Source organism: Saxophila tyrrhenica, assembly GCF_035928015.1.
Source record: "Saxophila tyrrhenica strain CCFEE 5935 chromosome Unknown scaffold_12, whole genome shotgun sequence".
NCBI lineage: Eukaryota > Fungi > Ascomycota > Dothideomycetes > Mycosphaerellales > Extremaceae > Saxophila > Saxophila tyrrhenica.
In genome coordinates this window covers 420,885-444,807 of record NW_027041744.1, presented here as the reverse complement: position 1 = coordinate 444,807, position 23,923 = coordinate 420,885, and the positions used below count along the sequence as shown (strand labels likewise).

The following is a 23,923-nucleotide window of genomic DNA, read 5'->3' as shown; positions in this document are numbered from 1 at the left end:
GACAGTACAAAGGTAAGCGAGTGCGTTTCTTCGTCATGGAGTTGTTGGGAAAGGCTTGTTCGGCGTTAGGCGTGGCATGGCATGGCACGGCAGCAGTCGGACAGGAAAGGCGTTTGTGGAGGCTTTCTTGATGGGGACATATGGGTGCTGGGATGGGACTTGTTCATGCTGGTATGCTGGAGTGGGAGTTGTTCATGCTGGCATGCTGGGATGGTGATTGTTCATGGGATACCGTTATGTGGGCGCCTGGAGTTCATAGAAATCAGCCATGAGCCGAATCAAGCGGTTGAATCACATCTACGAAACAACGACTCCCGACCAAAATAACGGGACAGGTGTCAACATTTCAATACATCTGCCTTGAACGACATGAAGACAGCTTTATGCAAACATACTGGGGCGGAATCGTGTTGCCTGATCAATAAGTCCCTAAGGCCAGGTGGCAGTTCGTGATGGATGTGTACTTATCAGGCTTGAAAACGATGCAGGTCCTTCGACAATCCAATCCTTCTCTGTATCGTAATTTCATAAAGTCTTTCACATCACCCATCAACCGTCATGGCCTCGTTCATCCATCCTCATGACTTCGAGCTCATCACAGCGCCTGACCCAGAAGAAGTCTGGATCTCGGAGCTGCCAACAGAGACATCCACCCATCGCCCTGCATCACCGACCGCATCAATCAAGAGCCTCTTCGAGAACGTACCAAACAGCAGAAACGAAACGCCGCTTTCCCAATGTCTCGCAAAAGCAATAGTCCTGTCAATTCTGCCCCTCATGCTAGCCTGGACGACTTTCTCGACGATCATAACGCTCAATCACATCGCCTTCAAGAACGATCGATCCATTTCCGATGATAAGGTCCTGGAGCAGGTGGCTGCGTTTGTGTTGGAGGACATCGAGAAGTGTCGCCAACGGCTTCGGAGGATCGATGAGAGGATGCCGGAGATAGTGATGAGGTCGGTAATAGACTGTTTTCCCAATATCCAAAGCGACACTAAGCTGACTAGAGCCATCTCGTGTAGGCGTCAAGAGCAGCTCAATGCCTTCATGATCTGGTTGAGAAGTGCATTTGACAGAACCCATACCCCTGCAAGCTCACCAGAATTGAAAGAGAAGGTGGCATCGGTCTCCAAGTTCGCCGCTGTGAAATCCATCATCGGTCTGTTGGTCCTCGCATCCTGGATCGCGCCGTGGGCGGGTTGGTGGTGGGTTGCGTTCGGGTACCTGCTCAAGCAGGAGATATCGAGAAGGATCGCAGGCCGTTCGGAGTAGCCGAAGAAATGGCAAAGTGGGATCGCCAGAGGAATGAGATGCTGCTGGACATGAAAGACGCCACGAGCGGTAATGGCAATATGTAAACCGGGTATCTCTAGAAGGTCGTAAAGAATGTTGCACCGAACACTGATGCTGTGCAGCTCAAAAGCAGTGCCCGCAATGAGAATTCTGCTGCTCAGATCTCCCTCCAAGTCATCCCTTCTCGCTCGTGGTACGGGGTGGGCGCCGCATTTGAGTCTCCAAACGGATCGTCGTCCCCGTCATTGTCGTCTCTTGATGACGAAGCCGTGGGCATGCTTGGTGGTGGCGGTGGTGGCATAGCAATGTTACCAGGTCGTGGAGGCTTAGCAGGTGGCGTGTCATCAAGCTTCAATCCAGCAAGCTGTTGCTGTGTGTTTGAAGCTGAAGACCCAGGAGCCTTCGGTGCTGAATGCTCTGCTTCCTCCCACGCATCGCTATCGCTATCATCGTCAATGCTACGGTCGGTAATCTCGTACGCCGTCAAAGCCTTAACAAGCTCGTCGTTGGCATTGACGAGACTGCCGATCCAGTCATCCGACTCAACGTTTTGAATGTAGTACAAAATCCTGCCTCGCAGGTTCTTACAGGCTTCGAACCGTCGGACGCATTCGGCGTTCTGCGACACTCGTTCGTTCTCACGGTTGATCAGTTGTAGACCGTTGAGCAGGTTAGTGGAGGCGATCGATGCTTGAGCTATCGCAGTCGTCATGCTGTCTTTCTCCTTGGCGAGACTGAACGGTTTGCCGGCTCCAGTCTTTTTAGTCTTGGATAGCTTCGACGTGAATCCAGAAGATGAAGTGGAGCTGAGCGATACAGGGTTGTTGGCGCTGGACGAAGCTCGAGAGCGGTGACCTAGTGGAGTCTGCTGTCTAGGCGTCTCGCTGTCCGAATCGAAGCGCTCCGTCTCCTGAAGCACTTTCTGCCGGGCAGCCTGCGGACGTGAGGTTTTGGGTAGGTCCTTGTAAAGGCTGGCGATGCGTTCAAGGCCAGCGACGTTCTTGTAGGCGTTGGCCCACTGCACGAAAAGCACTCCACACTTCTCTCGAACTTGTGGGTCGACCGCATCATCTCGAGGGAGCAAGCGTAGTCGCTCGAGCAATGGCTCGTCGGCGAAAGTTCGTTGGAAGCGCGATCCAGCATTCTGTATCAGGCCATCGAGGATCACGAGAGCTCTGATCTGTCTGTGCGTGTTCCCATACTTGCTGGAATAGCATTAGCGATGCATCAGTCCGCAGTTCAAGGTAGTTTCCTACAGCTTCTTGCGTAGTGCTCGTGCCGCTTCCGTCGGGCCTGAGGACTGAATGCGTATCACTTCTACCAGATCCGGGATGCCGCTCGAGTCGTCTTCCTCGACCGCCTCGCTCGCCATCCGTTCAATCTGGACCGTAACGGCCGTGAAAGGCTTTTTCTGTATGTCAAGATAATGTTAGTCTAGACATTGTTGGACGTCTCATGGGCGAGCCCCGGCCAGTCGTCCGGCTGACGGTCTCTTGACGACGCTGCGCTTACGTGGTTGTTGCTGAACATGTTGGCGGTGATGTCCTTCAAGTCTGATATCGTGAGATCGTTTATGCAAAGGTTAATCGTTCTGAATAAAGTATGATAGACTGCCTTGAATAGCTTAGATATAGGTGGTGGTGGTGGTGGTGGTGGAGGTGGAGCTGCGCAAGGATCGCAGAGCGCACAGCGAGGCAGGGCCGAGGCAGGTGTGCCGGACGGACCGCCGGTGAATGCTTCTCTCCTCTTCTCTTCTGCAGGCCGGCGATACCCTTCTTCACGAGGAAATGTCGCGACTCCGAGATAGAACGTGTTGCGGTCAAAGACACGAGTAGTGTCAATCTCTCTGGCAGGAGCTTGCAGTAAGAAGCGCCAACGGCAACCGGGCGGAGCTTCTTTGCAAGATGCTAGCCCGGAGAAGGTGTGATATGCTCTTGATAGGCTTCGTGCGCAATGAGCGCGTGTGGTGTTGAGAGTCAAGTATGCTGCTTGGAAGAAGGCGAGACGACATCTTATAGGCGAAGGCAAGGCTACCACCCAACTCTATTACGACTTCAGTCTTAGCTCTCACGTGTACCATGACCTTACAACGCGTTCAACGCTGCGCAACGGCACGACCGTGGTAAGGCTACAGCTGAAGAACCTTGCAGGCCTCCTCTGCGACGTGGCACTGCCGTGATGCCCACCTGGACAGGGTGGAACGAGCAGGCGGTGCGACAGAAGCCAGCCAATACCGACTCTTTGACCTCTGCAGCAGTGTTCGTCCTGCCCTTTGCGCCATATAGACACAGCCGCTGACACATGCCAGTCCAGTACCTACGATGGGTTTTACAGCAATCAATGCGTCACGAGCCGGCAACATTGGTCCCCAGAGCACCAGTCAGACGCAAGCAATCACAGATGATGCGGGATCTTCGGAACGCAAGACCATGCCATCAATCGCGGAATACCTTGGTCGAGGAGATACTTCGGATCCCCCAGTCACTCAAGCCCTTCGTGGAGCAGGCGCAAAGAAGGCCAGCGGCCGAGGCAGGAAGCGAGCTGGCACCGCCAACACCTCATCCACGAGGAAGCGGCGCAAGGTCAGCGATGTATCAGAGAGGATGGCGGTAACGAAGCCGGTGGAGAAGCAGGCAAAGACAAAGGCGAGCATGAAAGCCGATACTGCCTCTTCGAGTGTCCAATCTGAAGTTGAAGTGACGACGCATTTACCCCCGGGAACACCTGACGAGAGTATAGGGCATGACTCCGGCCTGCCAATCTCAGTCTTTGCTCCTCCGACCTCCATGAGCAGCCATCAGCATTCCACCCAGCAGACCTCCATCAACGCTTTGAAATCAATACAAGGCCGTACAAAGACGATCTATCGACGCACGCAGACCCTAGCTGAAGCTCAGGCCAGCCTCACCTATGCGGAGCCGTGGATGAAGCAGCAAGATGCTGCGCACTCTGGAGAAGTAAACAAAGCTTCGACGCGGGTCTTACGGCCACGAAAGGAGAAGCCGGCGGAAGAAGAGGTCGTCTGGAATGAAGAAGAGCCAATTGCACCGAAACGCAAGGACCAGTTGAACAACAGCGATAGCGATGCTACGTCATTCCATACAGCTGCAACCCAAACAAAAGCAGCTGCTCAACGACAACCGTCTTGTAGCTCCGAGACCTTCTTTGAGGACGACGACGATATGTCTGATGCATTGATCGTGGCTGATCGAGCCGAAAAAGCGGCAACACCACTTTTTAGGATCACCAAGGACGGCAATGAGACGCAGACACCGACTCAGTTTGCTTCTGACGCGCCAGCAGCACCTACGACTGCGGAGCAGCAAGCCAAGACCCGCGAGAGCACTCCAATCTTGACCGCCGATGAGGAGTTTGTACCACTGGATGATCAACTTGTGATGCAATCTGAAGGCACGATCGCCTCTGACCACGCAGACGAAGAGCCAGCACCTCCACGCTCTCCCACTCCCCCTACTCGCGAGAGAAGGTTCAACATGCGCGAAGTCGATCACAACGAAGATTACGACGGCGGGTTGCTGTCTGATGGCGAACGAGAAGTCCTCAGTAAGACCACACAAGACTCAGCAGCTATTGTTTTTGACAAAGCATTCGCTAATTGTGAACAGCAAAGCTCAGATCCTCAGCACTGCAACAAGGACCAAAGCCAATGGTTCGCCTTCCTTTCCCAAATCCAGTCCTCGACCGCTCACCTATCTGGGGCGCGACGAACACAACAACACTCCGCACCTGCTTTCGCATTGGTGAAGCGCTGAAGGAGGGCTGTCAGGCTGTGCGATCGAACAGAAGCGTCATACTCGAGCTCTACGCTCGTGTCACGGCATCCTGGCGTGAGCCGGTCCCGTCGAGGAAGCAACACTTCATGTTCAAAGACTTGTATCACGACAGGCCACCCCATCTCGAGGGGACGTACGAGCTTTGGGGCCAGAGTCAGCTATGGGATATAGATGGCCAATCTTTCCTTCAGGCTGCGAAGAAGAAGGGTGGTGTGATGTGCAGAGTCGTGGCGAGAATGAAGAGGGTCGAGACGAAGTGGAGGCTTGAGATACTCAGCTTTTGGGAGGCCGGCTGGGACGATGTTGAGCTTGCTGGAGAGATCTTTGCGAAGGTCTACGAGTTCCCGAGGGACTGAAGGGATGAGATATGAGACGAGGTGCTTGGAAGGGAGACGAGGCTTGCTTGGCACTGTGAAGCTGTCTCAATCTGCTGCTGACCATTTAGCTGTCTTTGATGTTGCTCTGGTTGCTCGCCATATACCTGCATGAAAGACTGCTGAATGCTGAATATCAGCTGGCGTTCAAGTACATATCTGTATATCTATATGAAGACGATAGCTAAAGAAGCTCTGTTCAACATGTTCCCCATTGGCTGTGACCTTCACGTGGAGGGGCAGCAGGAAGCTCGAGCATCGTCCGTATCACGGACGACTTACAAGCATTCCATATGTAACACCACAATAGCAATTGTACACGATGATAAGCGGCGTACACTGCTGGACAGTGCATCGAGACTGCCGCGTCCCTTGACAATACGTCCACGCACAGATACGCCCCTCCCAACGCGATCGACCACCACCACTGTACGACCTCACGATGTCCGCGACAACAGCATCCTTCCCTCTGCCCTCCTCTGATCCCAACAAGACGCCCTCTAAGACGCGCTCCTTCTCCGATCCACCCACCGCAGCCACCCCATCCGGCGCACCTTCAACTTTAGCACCCTCCCCGACCTTCCTGGAGAAGCGAGGCCCGTCCCAGCAGCATAGCAAAGACGACCATGCCCTCCCTCCCACAACCCCGAAAGCCTCCCGCCCTTCGCGGCGCCCGGACTTCCTGTCGCGCGGACTGTCGCTGCAGATGCCCCCAGGCGGCAGTACCTTCTCCTCGGGCTCAATGCCCTCCCCCTCGCACTTCCCCAGACCTGCGGATGTACCACTCTCGCCGCAATTGAATCGAGATAGCGTGTACATGCAACAGCAGCAGTCGGAGTCACCTAGCGCAAATGCCAGTCTCTCCGCTTCACCGGCGACATCTCTGCCCCGACATTCACGTGGATTGGATTTCTCTCGAGCTTGCACCAATCTGCATCACTCGACACTCGCGGAGCAGAGCTCACCTGATTCGAGTCCAGTGATTTTGCAGAGGGGGATGATGATACCAGGCAGCAATCAAGGTGTGAACGGGAGGAAAGGCAGCATGAGCAGCATGATGCTGGATTCGCCGAATGTTAACGGGATGGGGAGCATGCCGTGGGGCTCACAGGTCCCTGAACGAAGTGCTGTGAGCAGTTCGGTGGGAAGCGTGAACATGCTGGCTAGCGACAGTGAGAGTAGTGGGAGTGATGACGATGCGAGCATGGGTGGGGATGACCAAGACGACCCCATATTCACCACACCGCAGGTGCACAAGCTGCAGAACCCCAACGCGCCGACGCCTTTCGCTGGGTCGGCGACACCGGGCGCGGGACAGATGTGGGGTGGTGGCAGTCATCCATTCTCGCCTGCGCAGGCGTCGCTGATGAGGACGATACGGAAGTCGAGGCTGCCGAAGAATGGCAAGAGGGGGAGGAAGAGCTCCAGCGCGAGCGCGAGTGGGAGCGGATACTCTTCTCTGGCATCACCACGGACGACATCTCCACCGCCTATGCGAAGTATTGAGTCAGCTGCGAACGGAGGCTACTTCAATTATGCGACAGCTGCTAGGAGTAGACGGGAGAGCTTGGCTTTGGGTACCGACGGGCTCAATATCTCGAGTGGGAACGATAGCGGCGACGAGGCGTCTGGGACTGCACCATCGACGCCAGCAGTCGTCAGGAGAGCGGTCACCAGGCGTGGGAACCTCCTGCCGAAGACGAAAGGCTTCGCCCGCATCCGTGCTGCTTTACTGGAGGAGGCTGCGCCAGTGGATACAGAGGTCCGCCGCGAAGCTGAGACTATTCGTCAAGTGCGCGAACGAGACGGCAGCATCGATGATCTCGACCTCAATTACGACGGCCGCCAAACCGCTACCGCTCAGTCTTCGCCTTCGTTGCTTCCAGCCGTACCTGAAGCCATTCAAGAAGACTTCGAGAACAATCTGGATGGCGACAACAGCGCCAGCTCCGGCAACGCGAAAGGCCTGGGTATGAACTTCGCCACCCACGCCAATCGCAACTCTGGTGGCCTCAAATACTGGAACCGCTTCGACCCCTCCCTGCAACGTACTCCACCTCCACCAGTCTCCTTCACCCGCGCCGGCAGCAGCACCATGTCCGACATCAACATGGACAGCGAACCCAACAACACCAATACGCCCCTCTGGCGCCGCCCACGCGCCCGCTCGTCAGCCTCCGATGCCTCAGAAGCTTTGGTACCAAACAGCTCTGGCATGCAAGCAGCCGGCGTCAACGACGACATGCACATCAAGAAGTTCAAGCGCCGTCGTGAAGATGACTTCGACATCGCCACCATCAAACGCCGCGCCGTATCACCAGGAATGAGCGCACAGAACTCGCCTGTGCTGCAGACGCATTCGCCGTCGCAGAAGGATGGTGGGATGGCGTGGGGCATGCCGCCGGAGCGGAAGGAGAAGGAGCCTTCGAATACTATGATGCCTTCGCAGCAGAGCAGTAGGCATGGGAGTGGCGGGAGTAGTGTCTCGTTGCCTGGTGGCGTGGCGGGAACGGGCAAGAAGTTGGGACTGCAGGGGATGAATGACACGAATGACGGGTTGATGAATATGACCATTGATTGAGTGGTCTGGTTTTGGATTTGTACACTAAGCGATGGCGCTTTGGAGCAAGAGGCCGTACACGGACATGCAGAGGTCACGGAAACCTTATCTTGGCCGGACAGCAGTGGCACCGGCACTACTGCTAAGGATATGACGAATGAAGTGCCACGATGGCGCCTCGGAGCCCTCATGAAACTCCTTTCGATTCCAGGCTCAGGTCATGACTCCACTCCCAGCCAAGGTAGCTCTCTCATTCCACCCATCCCCAATGAACTTTCACATGATCGTGCACGGGATACAGCAGATCTCGCAGTCGCTACCTCCACATCAGCGTTTCTTCTCTTAGTACCCCAAGTCATGGGCGTGCTTACCAGTTAGGTCCACAGGGGATGTCGATGCATGGTCGCGGGCCTGGCTTCTTGATGACGGGCTCAACTGCTGGGGCAGTTGCTGGTTGCTGGTGGTTGTGCTGACTCATATTGGCCTGAGGAGGGGGTTAGTATGGCTGTGGAGCTTGTGAGGAAGCTGTGCTCGGACGCTCACTAGGTTGTCTTGAATGAGGTTGTGGTCTTTAGAGTAGAGGCAAGAAAGCGCCTTCTGCTTTGAGGTTAGCTTGTGAGCATGTGAATATATGTTGAAACTTCTTACTATCGGCTGTTTGATTTTGGAAAGATTGATAGTAGATGGGAGTGGAAGAGTGAATGGTTTCGATCGATTCGAGAAGGCTATGCTTGCTATATACTGCAATGAACAGGAACCGCCATTGAATGCACCTGCCTTGGCATGTGAAACTCGGGAAGGCAGGATGACGCAGCAGCTTTCGCGTCTTCGGTCGCATGTCGAAGGGCGCTACGATTCATCTTTTCATCTGGTCACGCATTGGAGTAGTCCAGTACCATCAGACGGTGGAAGAGTAGGTACAAGAAAAAGAATGAATACATCTGCCTTGGCGATACAAGAACGCCGCGGAAAGTGGCGAGGTGACGCAGCCGGGCAGCGCAGCAAGCGCCTTCAAGCTTTGACTAGAATAGAAACCTGGACGACATCTCTTGAATCCGGCTTCCATCCTGCAGACAGCACAATTACGAAGCATCTACGACCTCACGAACAAACATTCTACGACGCACGACTGTCGAAAAACCAACACTGCGCACGCTCGAATCGGCCACCGACACAACACTCACAATGCCTCCCTCAACCACCTCCGCGACATCCTCGGGCTCTTCAGCACCATCGATAACGAAAGGCCCAGTCGCGAAACCACCTGTCAAGCTGCCCTGCTGGTGTGGCGACGACTGCCAATGCTGCATCATTCCTTGCACGATAATGTGAGGGTACGACGACCGCTGAACGACGATGCGACGCCACGGACGATTGGAGGGAGGAAGATGATATACCACAGAGCGACGACAGCGACGACGTGAGGGAGGGGAGAAGTTGGATCAGTCACGACTGCACGATGTTTGATATTGGGGGCGTTGGACTAGCTTTGGAGTTGGGTATTGGATGTTGGAGAGCGGTGGAAGATGGATTGATGGCATGTACATACGCGGAAATGCTGTGTCTGCTCTTCTTGTACAAAAATACCTTCGCCGTACCTGCTGTTGCGGCTTGTCTTCGCCACGGCTCCCTAGGAAGAAGCATCCGTATGTGCGAGCAGAGAACGTCAGGTCCCTGGGCCCATGTCGAGTTCCTCAAAGGCTAGCAGGAGAAAGAAAAGCTTTCAGGAGTCTGATGTGTGAGCACATGGTTGATTCGATCCTTGTACACTTTTGTGCTCTTCTCGATGACTAGCAGAGGTGCGAAAAGGTTCTGGTACTAATCTAGTGTCTGCAGGAACCAGTTCGATTCGAGAGAACGGCAAGTTTGATGGCACGAGGTCACACTGGCCACCACGAAAGAGTCTACTGCTGAGCATCAGACGACGGCCTCCAGCCCGTGTTTTCGTTCTTCGCGATCGCTAGTAAGCTTCGGAATGAAGTATACGGCATAGTGGCCGAATATGCCGAAGCCAGAGTGGTCTATCGCTTCTACGGATTATATAACAGCGTAGAGCAGAAGACGGATAAGACTCCAAGGTCGACTACGATTTTAGGCGCCCGCCTCGTCGACAAGCAGATGAGCAAAGAGTTCTCCGAGATACTCGAAGGCGTCATACCGCTCCAGATCGTCCTCGACATGGCTAGCACGGGACGCCACCCATCACCGAAGCTGTTGTATAGCATTCGCAACTTCCCGTACTTCAGTAACCTTCAGAACATCGAAGTCCAGCTCGGCATAGACCGGTCTAGTCTGACACTCTTCAGCCTGGTGGAATGGGCACATGCCTTCACGATGGAGCGCGGTCTCGCCGACAGGGAAAGTGAAGAGTCTGAAGACGAGGAGTTCGTGGCCATCGGGCGTAACGGGATTGAGGGTGCTAAGCCAGCGCACCTGCAATTGTTCGGCGCTCCTCGACGGCGCTCCTCGAAGGTCGGGATAAGATTAAAAGCATAGAACAGTCGGTATACTGGCCTCAACAAACTTCCAATTGTGGAGCAGGGGTATCACATGCAACCTGAGTGAAGGGTTGGTCGGCCGTCTGGCCAAGGATGTCGGGGCGGTACTTGGTGAAGCGGTTGTACTACAACGCTTCTCCGTACTGCATGAGGTACTGGTGCCGCCGAACTGAAGGTTGCGGATTGTCTGCCTGGGGCTGTCACGGAGGTTCTCAGCGTCGGCGACCATGCGGTGAATAGGAGCTGGACCGGCGGATTGCTCAGTCATGGAGGTGGTGGTGGCTCGTCGAGCTCCATGTCCGAAGACTTGTAGTCCTCTGGGTCGAAGGGCATTTTGTCGGCCTCGCCACGCTGTCCCGCCTCGTACGCAACTACCTCCAGCATACCTTCGACAGCGGGACGACCAAGACACCGTCATCAATCGCAGAGCGTTTCGCCCAAAAAAGCCGATGGAACCTAAGGAGTGTGGAGGTCATGAAAGGGAAGGTCAGAGTGGTTTGAACAGCTTCCATTTCGTACAAGAAGGCCACCCCGAATCCTCCCCGCGGCTAATGTTGCAACCGGCTAGCCCGTGAGGGCGGCCAGGAAGCTCAAGCCAGCGGTTTGAGTAAGGGGTGCCTGGTAGGTATGTCGTTGTAGGTACAGAGAAAACAAAACGCCATCATCCCATCGTCCCATCATCCCATCATCCCATGCTCATTCCCAACCCCCAAAAAACAAAGCTCCCGCATTCCAAAGCAAAAGGGGGTATCATAGGACATCGTAGTCCGCAAAATCAAACGCCCTCCTTCATCCATCTCAACCCAAAAATCGTTCCAACGCCGCCGCTGCCATAACCATACTAATGTCTGCTGCGAGGCTTTCTCGCCGAAGCCATTCGTCTCTTGAACCGCTCGTTCTCCGCCTGGATGTCATCTTGCGCTTCGAGAAGCTGCGCGGCTTGGACCTGGAGGCTCGCGATAGTACCTTCGAGCGTGAGGCCGCTGTCCTGGCGCGCTTCTCCGAGCGGCGTAGTGGGCGGCCTGACCCTGGGAGCCGCGTAGTGGTCTGTTGCTGCGGTGGAGAGCTTGACGATGCTCTGTGGTGAGGAGCGCTCGGCGCCGGCGCGTTTGCCGCCTCTCGGATAAGCGGGCGTGGGTGATATGCTCATGTGGTCGCTCTCGTGGGCTGATGGCGTCTCGGAGAAGCGGCGCTCCAGCTCAGCCAACCTCTTCTCAGCCTCGTCCTTCGCTCTCTCCGCAGCCCATCGTTCGTCCTTGTCATGCTCCATCGCTGTCTTGCAACCACTGAGCTCCTCTTCCAATGCAACACGAGACTCCTTAAGCTCATCGCAATCCATTGTCAGATCCTCCAACTTCACCTTCGCCGTCGCATAGTCCGTTATCAGCCCAGCCAATCTCTTCTCTGCCTCCTCCTTCGCTCGTTCAGCAGCCCACTTTTCCTCTCGAAGATCGTTGATGTAGACCTTATCCTGTGTCATTGTCTTCTTGCAACCGTTGAGCTCCTCTTCCAACGCTCCATGAGCCTCCTTAAGCTCATCGTAATCCATCGTCAGATCCTCCATCTTCTCCTTGGTCGTCTCAAACTCCGTCGTCAATTCAGCCGTCTTCTTCTCAGCCTCTTCCTTTGCTCTCTCAGCAGCCCACTTTTCGTCACGAAGATCGTTGATGTAGACCTTATCCTGTTCCATCGTCTTCTTGCACCCGCTAAGCTCCTCTTCCAACGCACCACGAGCCTCCTTAAGCTCATCGTAGTCCATTGCCATATCCATCATCTCTCCCCTCAGCTGCTCCGCATAGTTCTCAGCCTCTTGCTGGCTGTTCTCGGCGAGGTATATCTGCCATCGAGCGTCCCGTCGAGCCTCTTGAATCTCGTCTTGACCATTCTTAATGATACGGTCGGATTCCACGGAAGCCTCTGCAGCTTCGGTGCGGGCGATCCCAGTCTGTGTGCGAGCTTCTTCGGCCTCGGTGCGGGCATCCATGACTTCGTTGCGTGCCTCTTCGACGACCTCTTCAAGCTCCTGGATCTTGAGCTGCAGGTTTGCTTCCTAGAGAGCAGATAGGTCAGCAAGTGTCTCCGCGTTACAAACGATGTGCAGAACATCCCAGAGCGTCGGATAGAGGGCGATCGTGTCTCGGAGAACTTACAATCACCGCCTTGCACCTGAAGTTGTACATGGACTTCTCTTGCCAGATTTGGATCTGGTTTTGCATGTGTTCCAGTTCTTCAGCCTTCAGCTTGCGCTCTTCCTTGAACTGCAGGCGCGAGTCGGTGTAGTCGCTCTTCTCCTGCTCGATGGCCTTCTCCAGGCCACCAATGCGACTGATCTGCTCATTTCGCTCGGTCTCGAGCTCGGAGATTTTTGTCTACATGAAAATGTTAGCCAACGTCCCCGAAATCGCTACAGGCAAATAACACAACGAAGCACTTCATAGCACTTGATGCTGTCTCGGAGAACGCTTCAACTCACCTTCAGGCTCTCAACGGCCCCCGCGCCTTCATCATGCGCCTTCTCTATGACCGCGAAATCCTCCTAAAGGATCGAAATATTAGTAAACGTCTCGAAAAAGCGATCGAAGTGAAAACATGTCAAAGCACTCCATAGCACCTGATACTGCCGCGGAGAAGACGTGTCGGCGCGACTTACCTTAAGGTTCTCAATAGCCTTGATGTGCGCCTCCCGCTCATTGTCGAGTTCCTGCTTAAGGCGCTCGGTGTCCTGGGTTGCCTCCTTCATCTCCTGTACGTGCTTTGCGGTATCTGCTTCGCGCTCCTCTTTCAAGTATCTATTCTCCGCCCTCAGCTGGTCCATCATCTTCTTGTGTGCCTCCCGCTGGTCCTCAAGCTGCATTTCAAGTCGCTCGGCAACTTCAATTGCTTGTTGCTTCTCTTGCGCGCGCTCTTCGGTGTCTGCTTCGCGCTCGGCTTTGTAGCGGTCGTTTTCGGCTCTCAGCTCGTCGATGACCTTCTTGTGTGTCTCTCGCTCTTCTTCGAGCTCCTTTCTTAACTGTTCCGTAGCTTCAATGGCCTCCCTCTTCTCCTGTGCTCGTTTCGCAACGTCTGCGTCGAGTTTGGTTTGGCAGCGATCAATCTCTTGCTTGAGATCTTCGACGACTCTGGCGAGTTGTTCGCGGTCTTGGTCCTTCTCTTCGATGGTTTTCTGTAGTTCTTCTTCGTTCATGGATGCACGTGACTTGCTCTCTGCCAACGCCTTCTCAACGGCTTGGATTCTCGTCTCCACGATGTCGAGCGCTGATGGCGACTTGCGCTGTTGCTCGTCGGTGTCTGAATGAGTCTTCGTGAGCGAGGCGATGTCTGCTGCTGGCTGAAGCTCTGGCTCTTCTGTGATGGTGTCGCGCGATGCTGGTCGACCGGCGCTTGCTGCAGTGGTGGTGCGCTTAGTGGTGGTCTTGGTTGTGGAGGTGGGCGATGGGCGCGCTTTGGCTGTACTCATTGGAGTCTTGCGCGAGGAGGAGGTGGAGGTGGTGGTGGTGCTGGCCGGGCGCTTGTTCTCCACGCGGCGAACTGGCGGCTTGCCGATGGTCGTGGTGCGATCCATCTCTTCTCTCTTTTGGAGAGGGCGGGAGGGGGCTGGCGGTGGTGGTGGTGCTGTTGGTTTATTTGTACTTGATCTGATGGACGTGGATGTTAGCTTGCTCGCGTCTTGCGTTTTGCGGCGCTCCATAACGATGGACGATGGAAGTCAGGATTCATTAAAGTATCTCACAGTTGATTGATGGCTTTTTTTGCTTCTGACTGTCGCGTTCAACTGTATGCAAGTACGTGTCGATCAGATGGAAGCTCACGCGAGCTGTTTGTTGTCTTATGGCGAGGGGCAATGCGGCTCTGCGGAAATACCCGCCACGAGTCATGTAAGGCTTCTCCGATATCGAGACGTGAGCAAAACATATCGTCAACCCTCCCGGCAGGCGATCGTTTCTTGGAGAACGTGGACTCCTTCCCATTCCCACGAACATTTCTCCAAGACCCAAGCGACGAGAATACACAGTAGTGATGTCGGATAGCAGACCATCAGCTCACGGAAGACAGGTAACAGTCGAAGTACTTGTGCATGGCTCTCCCGCACACGAATACGAGCAAAGCCCCTCAGCACACTCATCGTCTGTGCAAGTCCCTTCGGAGAAAGCGCAAACATAAGAAGCCGTTTCGACTACATCCTTCTGTTGGTAGGACACCCACATGCATGCTCCGTTGTCCCCAGATCCGCGACACAGCAGACACACAAAATTCGTGGAATGCCGCTCCTTCAGATCAAAGGCAAGTGCCTCGGACGAGAGGCAACATGTCAGGCAGTGAGTGCTCGACGCCCAGGTCTTTCACATCGTTGAGCTTTCCTCATTAAACGTGGACATCCCTGGCGACTGCTTCGTGTACATCAGTGTCATTTCTTTCAGTTGTTTCCATCACTTCGACCCTTCTCCGCTCCTCATTCACAAACCGCTCGCAATGCCAGAACCACTTTGACCGGATACCTCTCTGGTGTACAAGCACCGCACACCCTCACAAACTCCAAGCCCACTCAAGCTACAATTCAGCGTCCGGAATGGCCAGCTCTGTGGATCAGTCGTCTTCGACCGACTGGATCCTGCCATCGATGCCACCTTATGCTCACCAACCAGGGATTCAATTTGTCGGCACCGAATGGATTCTACCATCAATGCCACCTTATATTCATGTTTATGTTCATGTCCGGCTGGGGCTCCTGGATCTTCCTCTGGAGATTCAGCTGCTCATCTACCAGTACTGCTTTTTGGACCACGTAGTCTGGGCGAAAAGTTCGTGGCAACCCGTCAAACACTCCGCTGGATTGCTCCAGACTTGCCATCACATCCGCAACGAAGCAACAAAATACATGTTCGCAGGCGCAACATTGGGCCTGAACATCTCCAGATCCAACAACCGTCAAGGCCTGGTCCCATACGACCATTTCCTCTTGAACGGTGCTTCTTACGATCAGATATGCGCAACGCCCCAGGAGTATTTGCACCGCTTCGAGAAGGTATAGCACCCTTCACGGCCTTCATGCGAATGCTTGCTAAATACGTCTCAGATTGTCCTTAGGGTCCCTCGGCCGAGCGATCAGCACATGGTTGACCATTGGTATGCCGTGTGGCCCGTCATCTACAGAATCAGCTTGGCCATCCTCCCTTTCCAGACTTTGTCCATCAAGTTGTGCGTCGGCCGCCTGTCGACCATCCTCATGGACAAAATACCTCGTTTCCACGACCGACCCGGGAAGATGCCCTGGCTGAGGAGGACTATCTACTACGATCTCGAGGGTGTGATACAGGCGCCAGAACTTTACACCAGTAGCGCCTACAAAGCCAAGGCTCGGCAAAGGATCAAGCGCTTTCGCGAGGTGCAGAATCGGGCGCAACTACAGTGGGAAAACATTTTGACCATCATCGAAGAGCTCCAGAACACGACAAGGCAGAAGCTGTCTCGAAACGTGACTCAGTGGAAGAGCGGGACACGGACCGTCCGCGTCAGTAATGCGCGGACGTTGGAAGAGATTATCAATCGGGCAAGGACAATTGCAAACGACGATGACACGGGTCCGGATATGTGGTTTCACTGCTATGGACGTGGCGGCGCTTTGATCTACCATCCGGAATAGCGACTATTGCTTGGAGTGGGAGCGGCTGGAGTGGTGGCTTCTCCAGCATTCATTTCAGCTGTCGTGGCGATTCCGGAAGTCGCATTGGGTGGAAAGGAGATCGGGAATGGGTTCGAGCATGCGGAGCGATACAGAGCATATGGTACTTTTTTTCTGATGTGCAACATCATTGATGGTGCACTGTTAAGCGAGCAAGCATACGTGCGATCCGAGTTTGAGGGTGGAGTTGGGAGCGAGGCTCAGATGGATTGAAAAGTGGTGTATGTATGTTTGACGTTGCATCTCTTATCCACAGCACCGATCTGCCTTCGCGGAAGATGCAGCCACTGCATTGCATTTTCGCTATAATTCAACAGCATCCCATCCCATGCACCATTGAACCGATCGTCTACCTTCACCCTCCCCCGCCCAGCAAGCTCTTCCAACCACAGGGACCTACTTCCTCACCTTCATCATCTCCAACCCGTCCTCCTCCCCAAAATCATGCCCATCAAAATCGAAATCCGCCAGCTCCTGGAACGGCAGCCCAAACTCCCCTCCCAAACCCATCCCATCTCCCATGTCCAAACACAACGGCTCCACCGCATCTACATCCCCCTTCTGGCCCAACAGACTCGGACTGCAGTTCTTACTCGTCGGCTGCGAATTGAACGTCAAGCTCGTCTCGCTCGGTATGCGACTCTCGTACGTCAAGGTCGAACTCAGCGTCATGCTCCCAAACGAAGCGTAGGTGGGATCGAAGATCGGCCGGCTTGTCGCGCTGTTCTCGTGCACGCGAGTGGTGTGTCGTCGGAGATCCTTGGGATAGCGGAAGCCTTTCTGACACAGAGGGCAGATGTGGCGGTTGGTGTAGCTCGGCTGGTGGGCTTGGGCGTGCTTGTTGCGTTCGCTGGCACGGTCGAAGAGTTTTGGACAGTACTGGCAAGGGTAGCCGCCGGTCACTTTCTCTAGACGAGGGCGCTTGCGGTTGGTGCTCGCAGAAGCTAAGGATTGGGTGTCGACATCGATGTCCGGTGCCCAAGAGATGGTGCGAGGATGCTCTCTCTCAGTCGCCTGCAGAACAAATGGTATGGTGGGCTGTGTGGTCTTGTAGATCACCATGCTGCGATTGCGGCTTCGAGGTGGTCCAAGGCTGGCGTGTCCGAGGTGCATTACCTGGGCAGAAGCGTGAACGAAGCGGCGCTCGTGGCGGGAGAGGGAATCGGTGGTGAGGGTGGTCTGGTCCGGGGAGAGGATGAAGTCGTCCAGCTGGCGCCGCATACGGACGTAGAAGTCGCCGGAGTCTTCTTCGCCCGTCCAGGAGCAATCGCTGTCGTCTGCTTTGCTTTCTTGCTGCATTGTGAAGCCTGGCTTGTCGCATCGTGCCGGCGGTGCCAGAGCCCATGTATTGTTTTCCTGACGCTCGACATGTCCAAGAGTCGTGTGTCTTTGCGGCACCTGGAGACTACTGGCCAGTGCATCATACACCGCTCGCATCGAGAAGATCCCAAGGTCTCCTACTTGAATGGTCGTGGTCTCGTCCGGCATGGGCTGAGTCGGGATTGGAGCCGCCATTTTCAAGTTTTTGTGGGACAAAGTACGACGGGACAATGGCTCGGGAACGTAAGAGGAAAACTTACTGTGGTGGATCAGAAAACACGAGATGCGGCTTACTATGTAAATTCATCCCCACGGGGAGAAGAGATGTAGCCGGCAGGCCGCCAATATGAAGACACGGGAGGCGCAGGGCGCGCGTGTGATCAGGCTCGTCAGGTCAGCTGGCTGCGCTCGCACGCTGGCGCGTTCGTGCAGCAATCCCAACAGTCGCATCTTCTCACCAACTCTTCCAATGACTTTGACCAGTCTGTGGACGTCATTATATTTGTCCAGCGAAATGCAATGCGGATTGAAGCCGTGCGAATGTCGCTGGCAAAAACAAGAAGCGCTCGGACCTTCCCAATTCGGTCGAAGTGAATACAGCTCAGGGGCCAATTTTTCTCCCTTCATCATCTCTTTAGGACCAGTGACCAGGCTGGATGGACTTTCAGCTCAGAGCACTTTCGACGGTCTGCAGACGCTAGGCCTTTTGCTGTCTCTGGTCTAACAATGGCCGTTGCAACGGGATCCCCCATAGTCCTCAGACATGCGAGGAGTGTGTCCCGGACAAGGCAGGATTTGTCAATACATGCTGCTGATAGTTAACAGCAGTGTGAAAAGCGGCCACCGCTGTGAAGAGGAAGTAAGGGCCCACGGTCCGCGCCGCGGTTAAGTCAGACCAGAAGCGTTGAAGACGATGGACCACGATCACTTTTGCGTATAATGCCCATTGAAGAGTGAGCGGTTCGCGTCCCCAGCGGCCTTGCACCGGCTCCCGCGGTGTCTCGATTATTGTTGACGCATACTGGAAGACACTTCGTTTCGACTCGAAGAAGCCTAGAGATTGTGATACTCAGGCGGACGGGAATGGAGCAGCACGACCAAGTCTCTCATCAACGCCCAAAAGCGGACGATAGGACGACAGGACGACATACGAAGTCCACGACAGTTGAGATTGCAGAGATCACGGTCTTTTATGAACACACAAATGCGGCTTCAATGGAGGCGTGTCGCAAAGTTTGACGGCATTGTTGCACAGAAATACTGACATTGCAACGCTTTGGTAAGCTGCTTTTCGAACATGGCCTTTTTCCATTTCCTTGCGCTATGCCCGACCTACATTTCATTCCTCGGATCTTCCAATATTCGGCCATTCTACTTCGATCCCACGGCGATTGTTGACCATCGAGGGCCGAAATGTCTCGGCGCCCAGCCAGACCTCGCCAGGAACAGCAGGTGGACAAGCTCTTCTCCGCATACACATGCAAGTTATGACATCGAGAGATAAATTCCAATGCGGGACACAACGATTGACAAGGCCGACGTAGTGGAAGGCTGCACTGCAACGTTCCGCCCTTCCAAGTTGTCGTACATTTCTCAACGTTGTGCTACCTCTTTTCCTGCAGGTACACAAGTTGAAGGGCTTGACAACATCTCGTGCTTGAAAACAGTTTTCTCGCAGAGTCCGCAACAACGATACAATGGTGAAGTCTTTGTTGATCGCGGGACTGTTGGCTACAGGCCTGGAAGCTTGCCAGCGGAAACGGACTTTCAACCACCATGATGGAAAAGCTAAACGTACTCTCACGCCGCGAGCACCATTGTCGGCGGATGAATCGTTGATCATCAGCTCATTCGACGCTAATAGCATTGATGACTGGTCCTACTACTACACTCATGGCCTTCACTTGGCGGGCACAAACAGAAGCCAGGCCCAGTGGACAGCTGATCGCTGGAGCGAGGCAGGCTTCAATACCAGACTTGACACCTACAACGTGTTTCTCGACTACCCGATCAACAAGTCGATGGTCATGACTTACGGCAACGGCAGCGTCTACAGACCTTCGTTGGAGGAAGACGTACTGCCAGAGGATCCTACAACCGGATATCCGAATCGTACACCTACTTTCCATGGCTACTCCGCCAGCGGTGCTGCAAGTGGAAAGCTCGTGTATGTCGGTTTGGGACAACAGGATGATTTCCAGAGATTGAGTACGAGTTCCCTTTCTTTGTTAGGGGCTTGCTGCTAACTTCTTCTCCAGTCGACCTAGGAGTTCCACTCGAAGGCAATATCGCCATTGCTCGCTACGGAGGTCCCTTCCGAGGGCTCAAGGTCAAGAACTCGCAAGCCCACGGCATGCTCGGTTGTATCATCTTCACCGACCCTGATGACGACGGCAACATAACTGTGGCAAATGGCTACGCTGCTTATCCCGACGGCCCTGCCAGGAACCCTACCAGCGTTCAGCGAGGCAGCGTGCAGTTCTTGTCAACCTACCCTGGCGACCCAACGACACCAGGCTATCCCTCAATCGACAACCCAGTCCGTGCGGATCGATCTTCTGTAGTGCCGCAAATTCCTTCTATTCCCCTCTCGTACCAAGATGCCCAGCCAATCTTGCAAGCTATGGACGGCTTCGGCACACCTGGCAAACAGGTCGGCAGGGAGAATTGGGTTGGAGCGTTGAACGCTTCTTACTCCACTGGCCCAAGCGACGCCACCATTGACATGAGCAACTACATGCGAGATACTTACACTGATCTCTGGAATGCCATTGGCGTAATCAACGGAACGAATGCTGACGAAACGATTGTGATTGGTAACCACCGCGACGCCTGGATTGTCGGAGGAGCTGCCGATCCTAACAGCGGCACTGCTATCATCGTGGAGCTGGGCAAAGTAATGGGAAGACTGATGCAGAATGGCTGGCAACCAAAGCGAAACATCGTCCTCTGCTCATGGGATGGAGAGGAGTATGGTCTCGTTGGCAGCACCGAGTGGGTGGAGCAATACATCCCCTGGTTGACCGGGACGGCAATGACATACCTGAACATCGATGTCGGCGCCAGCGGGCCGCATCCGAGTATCTCTGCCACACCAGAGCTCCATCAGGTGGCTGTGGAGCAAATGCATAAGGTCATGTGGGAGAGCCTGCGAGGGAACAGGACGATGTACGTTCTCCTCGCGGTCATGGTCTATTGATCTATGGCTAATGTCCAGTAGGTACGATGTCTGGCTCGAAGATACTGAAGGCGAAGTCGGAGTGCTAGGCAGTGGTAGCGACTAGTAAGTACTGATCGGTAGAAGGGTTCTCCGAGACACGATCGAACCACCCTGCCGCGCTCTGAGACCCTATGCCCGCTATTCGCAGTTTAGAGACACTTGCTGACCCTTTTACCCATCTGTGCTTTAGCACCGCCTTTCTGCACAAAGGAATGGCATCCGTAAGTCACCTGCTCTCCTCTTAGTCCAGGCTCTCCGCTGACCTGATTGTGATTACAGATGGACATGGGCTCCGACGGCGACGTCGATGCTGGTGACCCGATCTACCACTACCATTCAAACTATGATAGCTACCACTGGATGGCCAACTTCGGCGACCCAGGCTTCCTCACACACAAGAACATGGGCCAGTACCTCGGACTTGTGGCCTACCACCTTATAAGCGAAGAGTTCGTCCCGCTCCATCCGCTCAACTACGCCACGCAAATGGACCTCTATTACCAGGACCTCCGCGATGTCATTGGCAATGCTTCGCAAGATGTCGATACGAGCGAGTTGCGTGATGCGATCGATACCTTCCGCTCGCAAGCGGAGCAGGCTCAAGCGCTGGTGCAGCAGGCGATGAGCAGTGGTGATGCTGACTTGACAAAGGTTGTGAACGACAAGTATCGTGACTTCCAGAGAGGTTTTACGAGCCAGGGTGGGCTGCCCAATAGGGAGTTCTACCAGCATGTCGTGTTTGCGCCGGGGTTGGATACCGGTAAGTTTTGCGTGCTTTGTTGTGGTACATGACGGAACTGACAGTCTGTAGGATATGCGCCAGTGACATTCCCAGGTATCACTGAGTCAGTCGAGGCTGGTAACTTTACTCTTGCAGAAGACTGGGTTGGGAGAACCTCGAGGGCCATTCGTGTTGCTGGCAATATATTGAAGACGTGAGCCTTGATGAGCTCGGTGTTTCCCGAGATCAATACGTAGTTGTTGACTCCCACGAAGGTCAATGAAGCCGATGCAGTGAAGGACGATGATCATGATAATGAATAGCGGAGGTCTGCGCAAGAGGTTTTTGGTTGCAAAGCACATCACAGTCAAGGAGTGTCCTAAACTACCGACGCTTTCGAAAGCATTGCCTTGTCACAGCTGCTCCTACTAAGTCCTTCCTTCCATTACACCCAACACACGGCCGAAGATCAGCCCTTTGAATTGTGCTTGACCATCTTACAAGATGATCGGAACGTTGCCAAGGCAGACTTGGATGCTCTGAGCACGTGTTAGTATCTCTATCAGCGATGAGGTGCATTGAGACTTACGTTGTTGGCATTGCAGCAGACCTGAGTCTGAGTGTTGCTGCAGTCGGAATCTAGACACCACGTCGTGAGTATGGTTGATTCATGCTGAGACACACCACGAGGAAGACGAACCTGTGAGCTTGCAGGTGACATATTTTCCAAAGGAGTCGGTGTCGCAGCAGAAGCCCCTGTTGTTCTGGCCGCAGCCGTTGGTCTGCTTGTTTCCTCCGTTGCCCTTCTTGCCACCCTTGCCACCTTTGTCGCCGCCATTGCCATTGCCCTTGTTGGCCTCTGGCTCCGCAGCTGGTGCAGCGATGACGCTGGTCGCGAGGACCGCGATAACGGTGAGGTACTTGGCGTAATGCATCTTGATGGGTGGTTTGATCTGATGAGAAGGTTTGACTTGAGTGAAGGTCTTCAACGATTGAAGTGATGTCTCTGGCTGATGGGTTGAAAGACTTCAGGATGGAAGGGCAATCGTCTGCTCTTTTATACCTCGTCCTGCTTCATCCCTCGCCTCGTCTCGCTCTCATGATCTCTCCTTCCGGCCGTCGAACGGCAGACTCGAATATTGCAATACTCGTCTCCTCACGAGTGGCTTGCGACCTCAGCGAATGGTGGGTCGAGCCGTCGAGCCTTCCATGCAGCAATTGTTATGGTACCCAATTGATATCAACTTCGTGTTCACCGGCTGGGCATATTCTCGCATCCAGCACTGCAGCAAGTCTCGCTCGGGTGATGTGCTGCTAGCGCCACCCATGCGTTGGGGAAGGACACGGCAGGGCGGGTAGCGTCGATCATCCCCATGGGGAGGTACGGGGAGAAAAGCAGCCTGTAAGAACTGTCGCTAACGCCGCTTAGTAGCCGTCCTGGGACGGAGAAATGGTGCGGAGTGCAGATGGGGTTGTGCCGTGGTGTTCAAAATAGCTTGGACTGGCGATCAACGGCTGGCAGTCTCTCTCAAGCTTGATGCGACAGGGTTCTCCAGCTTATGATCGGCGCCTTGGCGAGCTGTCAGAAACAACCCTATTTGCTTGTCGTTTTGCCTGTGGCATCTTCCGTCCTGAAAGCGATTGATGTGCCGACGTATATATGCAGAACCATCGTCAGAAGCCTTCTCCGCAATTTGACGAACGGCAAAGTGTCTTCGTGGGCTTGTCCAGTCTTTGGAACACGTGGGCGATTTGAGAGCAGGGCATAAGGCCCAAAGTACCAGTGCGAATGGGAACCCAAGAATAGGTTGCCTGTCAAGAGCAAATGGACGAAGAGCGATCGGCGACAGGGGAGAGGACCAGCAAGCCGGTCACCAACCGTCAGAAATCCCGTTTCCCCATCATTTGTTATTCATCCTGGTCAAGTGCATTTCGATCGCCAGAGGAAACCTGGGCCCAAGTGACGTCCTATCCTGTCCGGTCAGAAGAGCCTCTGTCATGTCGGAAATCCCCATGCTGTTCTCGATGCACGCGTACGCTCTCGCCCCGCCTTACGTACTGAATATTAGGATGGGAAGACAAGGCTGTCCACAACAGCCCAAAAAGGACCATGCCAACTTACCGTTTCAGGACCTGGTAGCAGTCCCACATGTCCGAGGAGGCCCACTGAGTGGTGTGACGACGGACGCCATGCCGAGATCATTCGAATCGTCTGGGGGGGCAGCCAGCCACGTAAGTCAAGACATGCAGCAACTCAATGTTGGACTCATTACTGGAGAAGCTCCAGCGCACTTCAAATGGTCCTTGGACTTGTGCACATGCTGATGATTGCCAATAGAAGACGGGTAGCCACACGGGGACGCTGCTCCTGAAGTGCATCGTGAAAACGGTGAATTCCGTCAGCCTACGCGAGAGCTCCTGCTGTATGCGAGGTCAGAGCCCTAAGCAAAGGTTCCGGAC

General features: G+C 54.4%; 10 protein-coding genes across 10 annotated transcripts; 6 read left to right on the top strand and 4 right to left on the bottom strand.

Annotated features, from left to right (window-relative positions):
• Window positions 1-558: 558 nt before the first annotated feature.
• Window positions 559-1,275, top strand: LTR77_007743 (uncharacterized protein; the record flags this gene model as incomplete). The annotated part of the gene is made up of 2 exons (XM_064804980.1): window positions 559-959; window positions 1,026-1,275. The coding sequence occupies 2 exons, from the start codon at window positions 559-561 to the stop codon at window positions 1,273-1,275; spliced, it is 651 nt and encodes a 216-aa protein (XP_064656822.1).
• Window positions 1,276-1,453: 178 nt separating this feature from the next.
• LTR77_007742 (uncharacterized protein) lies at window positions 1,454-2,826 on the bottom strand (the record flags this gene model as incomplete). The annotated part of the gene is made up of 3 exons (XM_064804979.1): window positions 1,454-2,501; window positions 2,553-2,707; window positions 2,809-2,826. The coding sequence occupies 3 exons, from the start codon at window positions 2,824-2,826 to the stop codon at window positions 1,454-1,456; spliced, it is 1,221 nt and encodes a 406-aa protein (XP_064656821.1).
• Window positions 2,827-3,474: 648 nt separating this feature from the next.
• Window positions 3,475-5,446, top strand: LTR77_007741 (uncharacterized protein; the record flags this gene model as incomplete). The annotated part of the gene is made up of 3 exons (XM_064804978.1): window positions 3,475-3,554; window positions 3,605-4,860; window positions 4,923-5,446. The coding sequence occupies 3 exons, from the start codon at window positions 3,475-3,477 to the stop codon at window positions 5,444-5,446; spliced, it is 1,860 nt and encodes a 619-aa protein (XP_064656820.1).
• A 460-nt stretch (window positions 5,447-5,906) lies between these two features.
• On the top strand, window positions 5,907-8,045 carry LTR77_007740 (uncharacterized protein; the record flags this gene model as incomplete). Its single annotated transcript, XM_064804977.1, has 1 exon — window positions 5,907-8,045. One exon carries the CDS (start codon window positions 5,907-5,909, stop codon window positions 8,043-8,045), a length of 2,139 nt encoding a protein of 712 aa, XP_064656819.1.
• A 1,661-nt stretch (window positions 8,046-9,706) lies between these two features.
• On the top strand, window positions 9,707-10,520 carry LTR77_007739 (uncharacterized protein; the record flags this gene model as incomplete). Its single annotated transcript, XM_064804976.1, has 3 exons — window positions 9,707-9,760; window positions 9,822-9,850; window positions 9,989-10,520. 3 exons carry the CDS (start codon window positions 9,707-9,709, stop codon window positions 10,518-10,520), a joined length of 615 nt encoding a protein of 204 aa, XP_064656818.1.
• An 843-nt stretch (window positions 10,521-11,363) lies between these two features.
• On the bottom strand, window positions 11,364-14,084 carry LTR77_007738 (uncharacterized protein; the record flags this gene model as incomplete). The annotated part of the gene is made up of 4 exons (XM_064804975.1): window positions 11,364-12,572; window positions 12,673-12,891; window positions 12,996-13,058; window positions 13,173-14,084. The coding sequence occupies 4 exons, from the start codon at window positions 14,082-14,084 to the stop codon at window positions 11,364-11,366; spliced, it is 2,403 nt and encodes an 800-aa protein (XP_064656817.1).
• Window positions 14,085-15,089: 1,005 nt separating this feature from the next.
• Window positions 15,090-16,163, top strand: LTR77_007737 (uncharacterized protein; the record flags this gene model as incomplete). The annotated part of the gene is made up of 2 exons (XM_064804974.1): window positions 15,090-15,545; window positions 15,597-16,163. The coding sequence occupies 2 exons, from the start codon at window positions 15,090-15,092 to the stop codon at window positions 16,161-16,163; spliced, it is 1,023 nt and encodes a 340-aa protein (XP_064656816.1).
• A 435-nt stretch (window positions 16,164-16,598) lies between these two features.
• Window positions 16,599-17,717, bottom strand: LTR77_007736 (uncharacterized protein; the record flags this gene model as incomplete). The annotated part of the gene is made up of 1 exon (XM_064804973.1): window positions 16,599-17,717. One exon carries the CDS (start codon window positions 17,715-17,717, stop codon window positions 16,599-16,601), a length of 1,119 nt encoding a protein of 372 aa, XP_064656815.1.
• A 1,502-nt stretch (window positions 17,718-19,219) lies between these two features.
• On the top strand, window positions 19,220-21,681 carry LTR77_007735 (uncharacterized protein; the record flags this gene model as incomplete). The annotated part of the gene is made up of 6 exons (XM_064804972.1): window positions 19,220-19,730; window positions 19,781-20,690; window positions 20,743-20,805; window positions 20,933-20,963; window positions 21,022-21,502; window positions 21,554-21,681. 6 exons carry the CDS (start codon window positions 19,220-19,222, stop codon window positions 21,679-21,681), a joined length of 2,124 nt encoding a protein of 707 aa, XP_064656814.1.
• Window positions 21,682-21,960: 279 nt separating this feature from the next.
• Window positions 21,961-22,398, bottom strand: LTR77_007734 (uncharacterized protein; the record flags this gene model as incomplete). The annotated part of the gene is made up of 3 exons (XM_064804971.1): window positions 21,961-22,002; window positions 22,053-22,102; window positions 22,164-22,398. The coding sequence occupies 3 exons, from the start codon at window positions 22,396-22,398 to the stop codon at window positions 21,961-21,963; spliced, it is 327 nt and encodes a 108-aa protein (XP_064656813.1).
• Window positions 22,399-23,923: the final 1,525 nt, after the last annotated feature.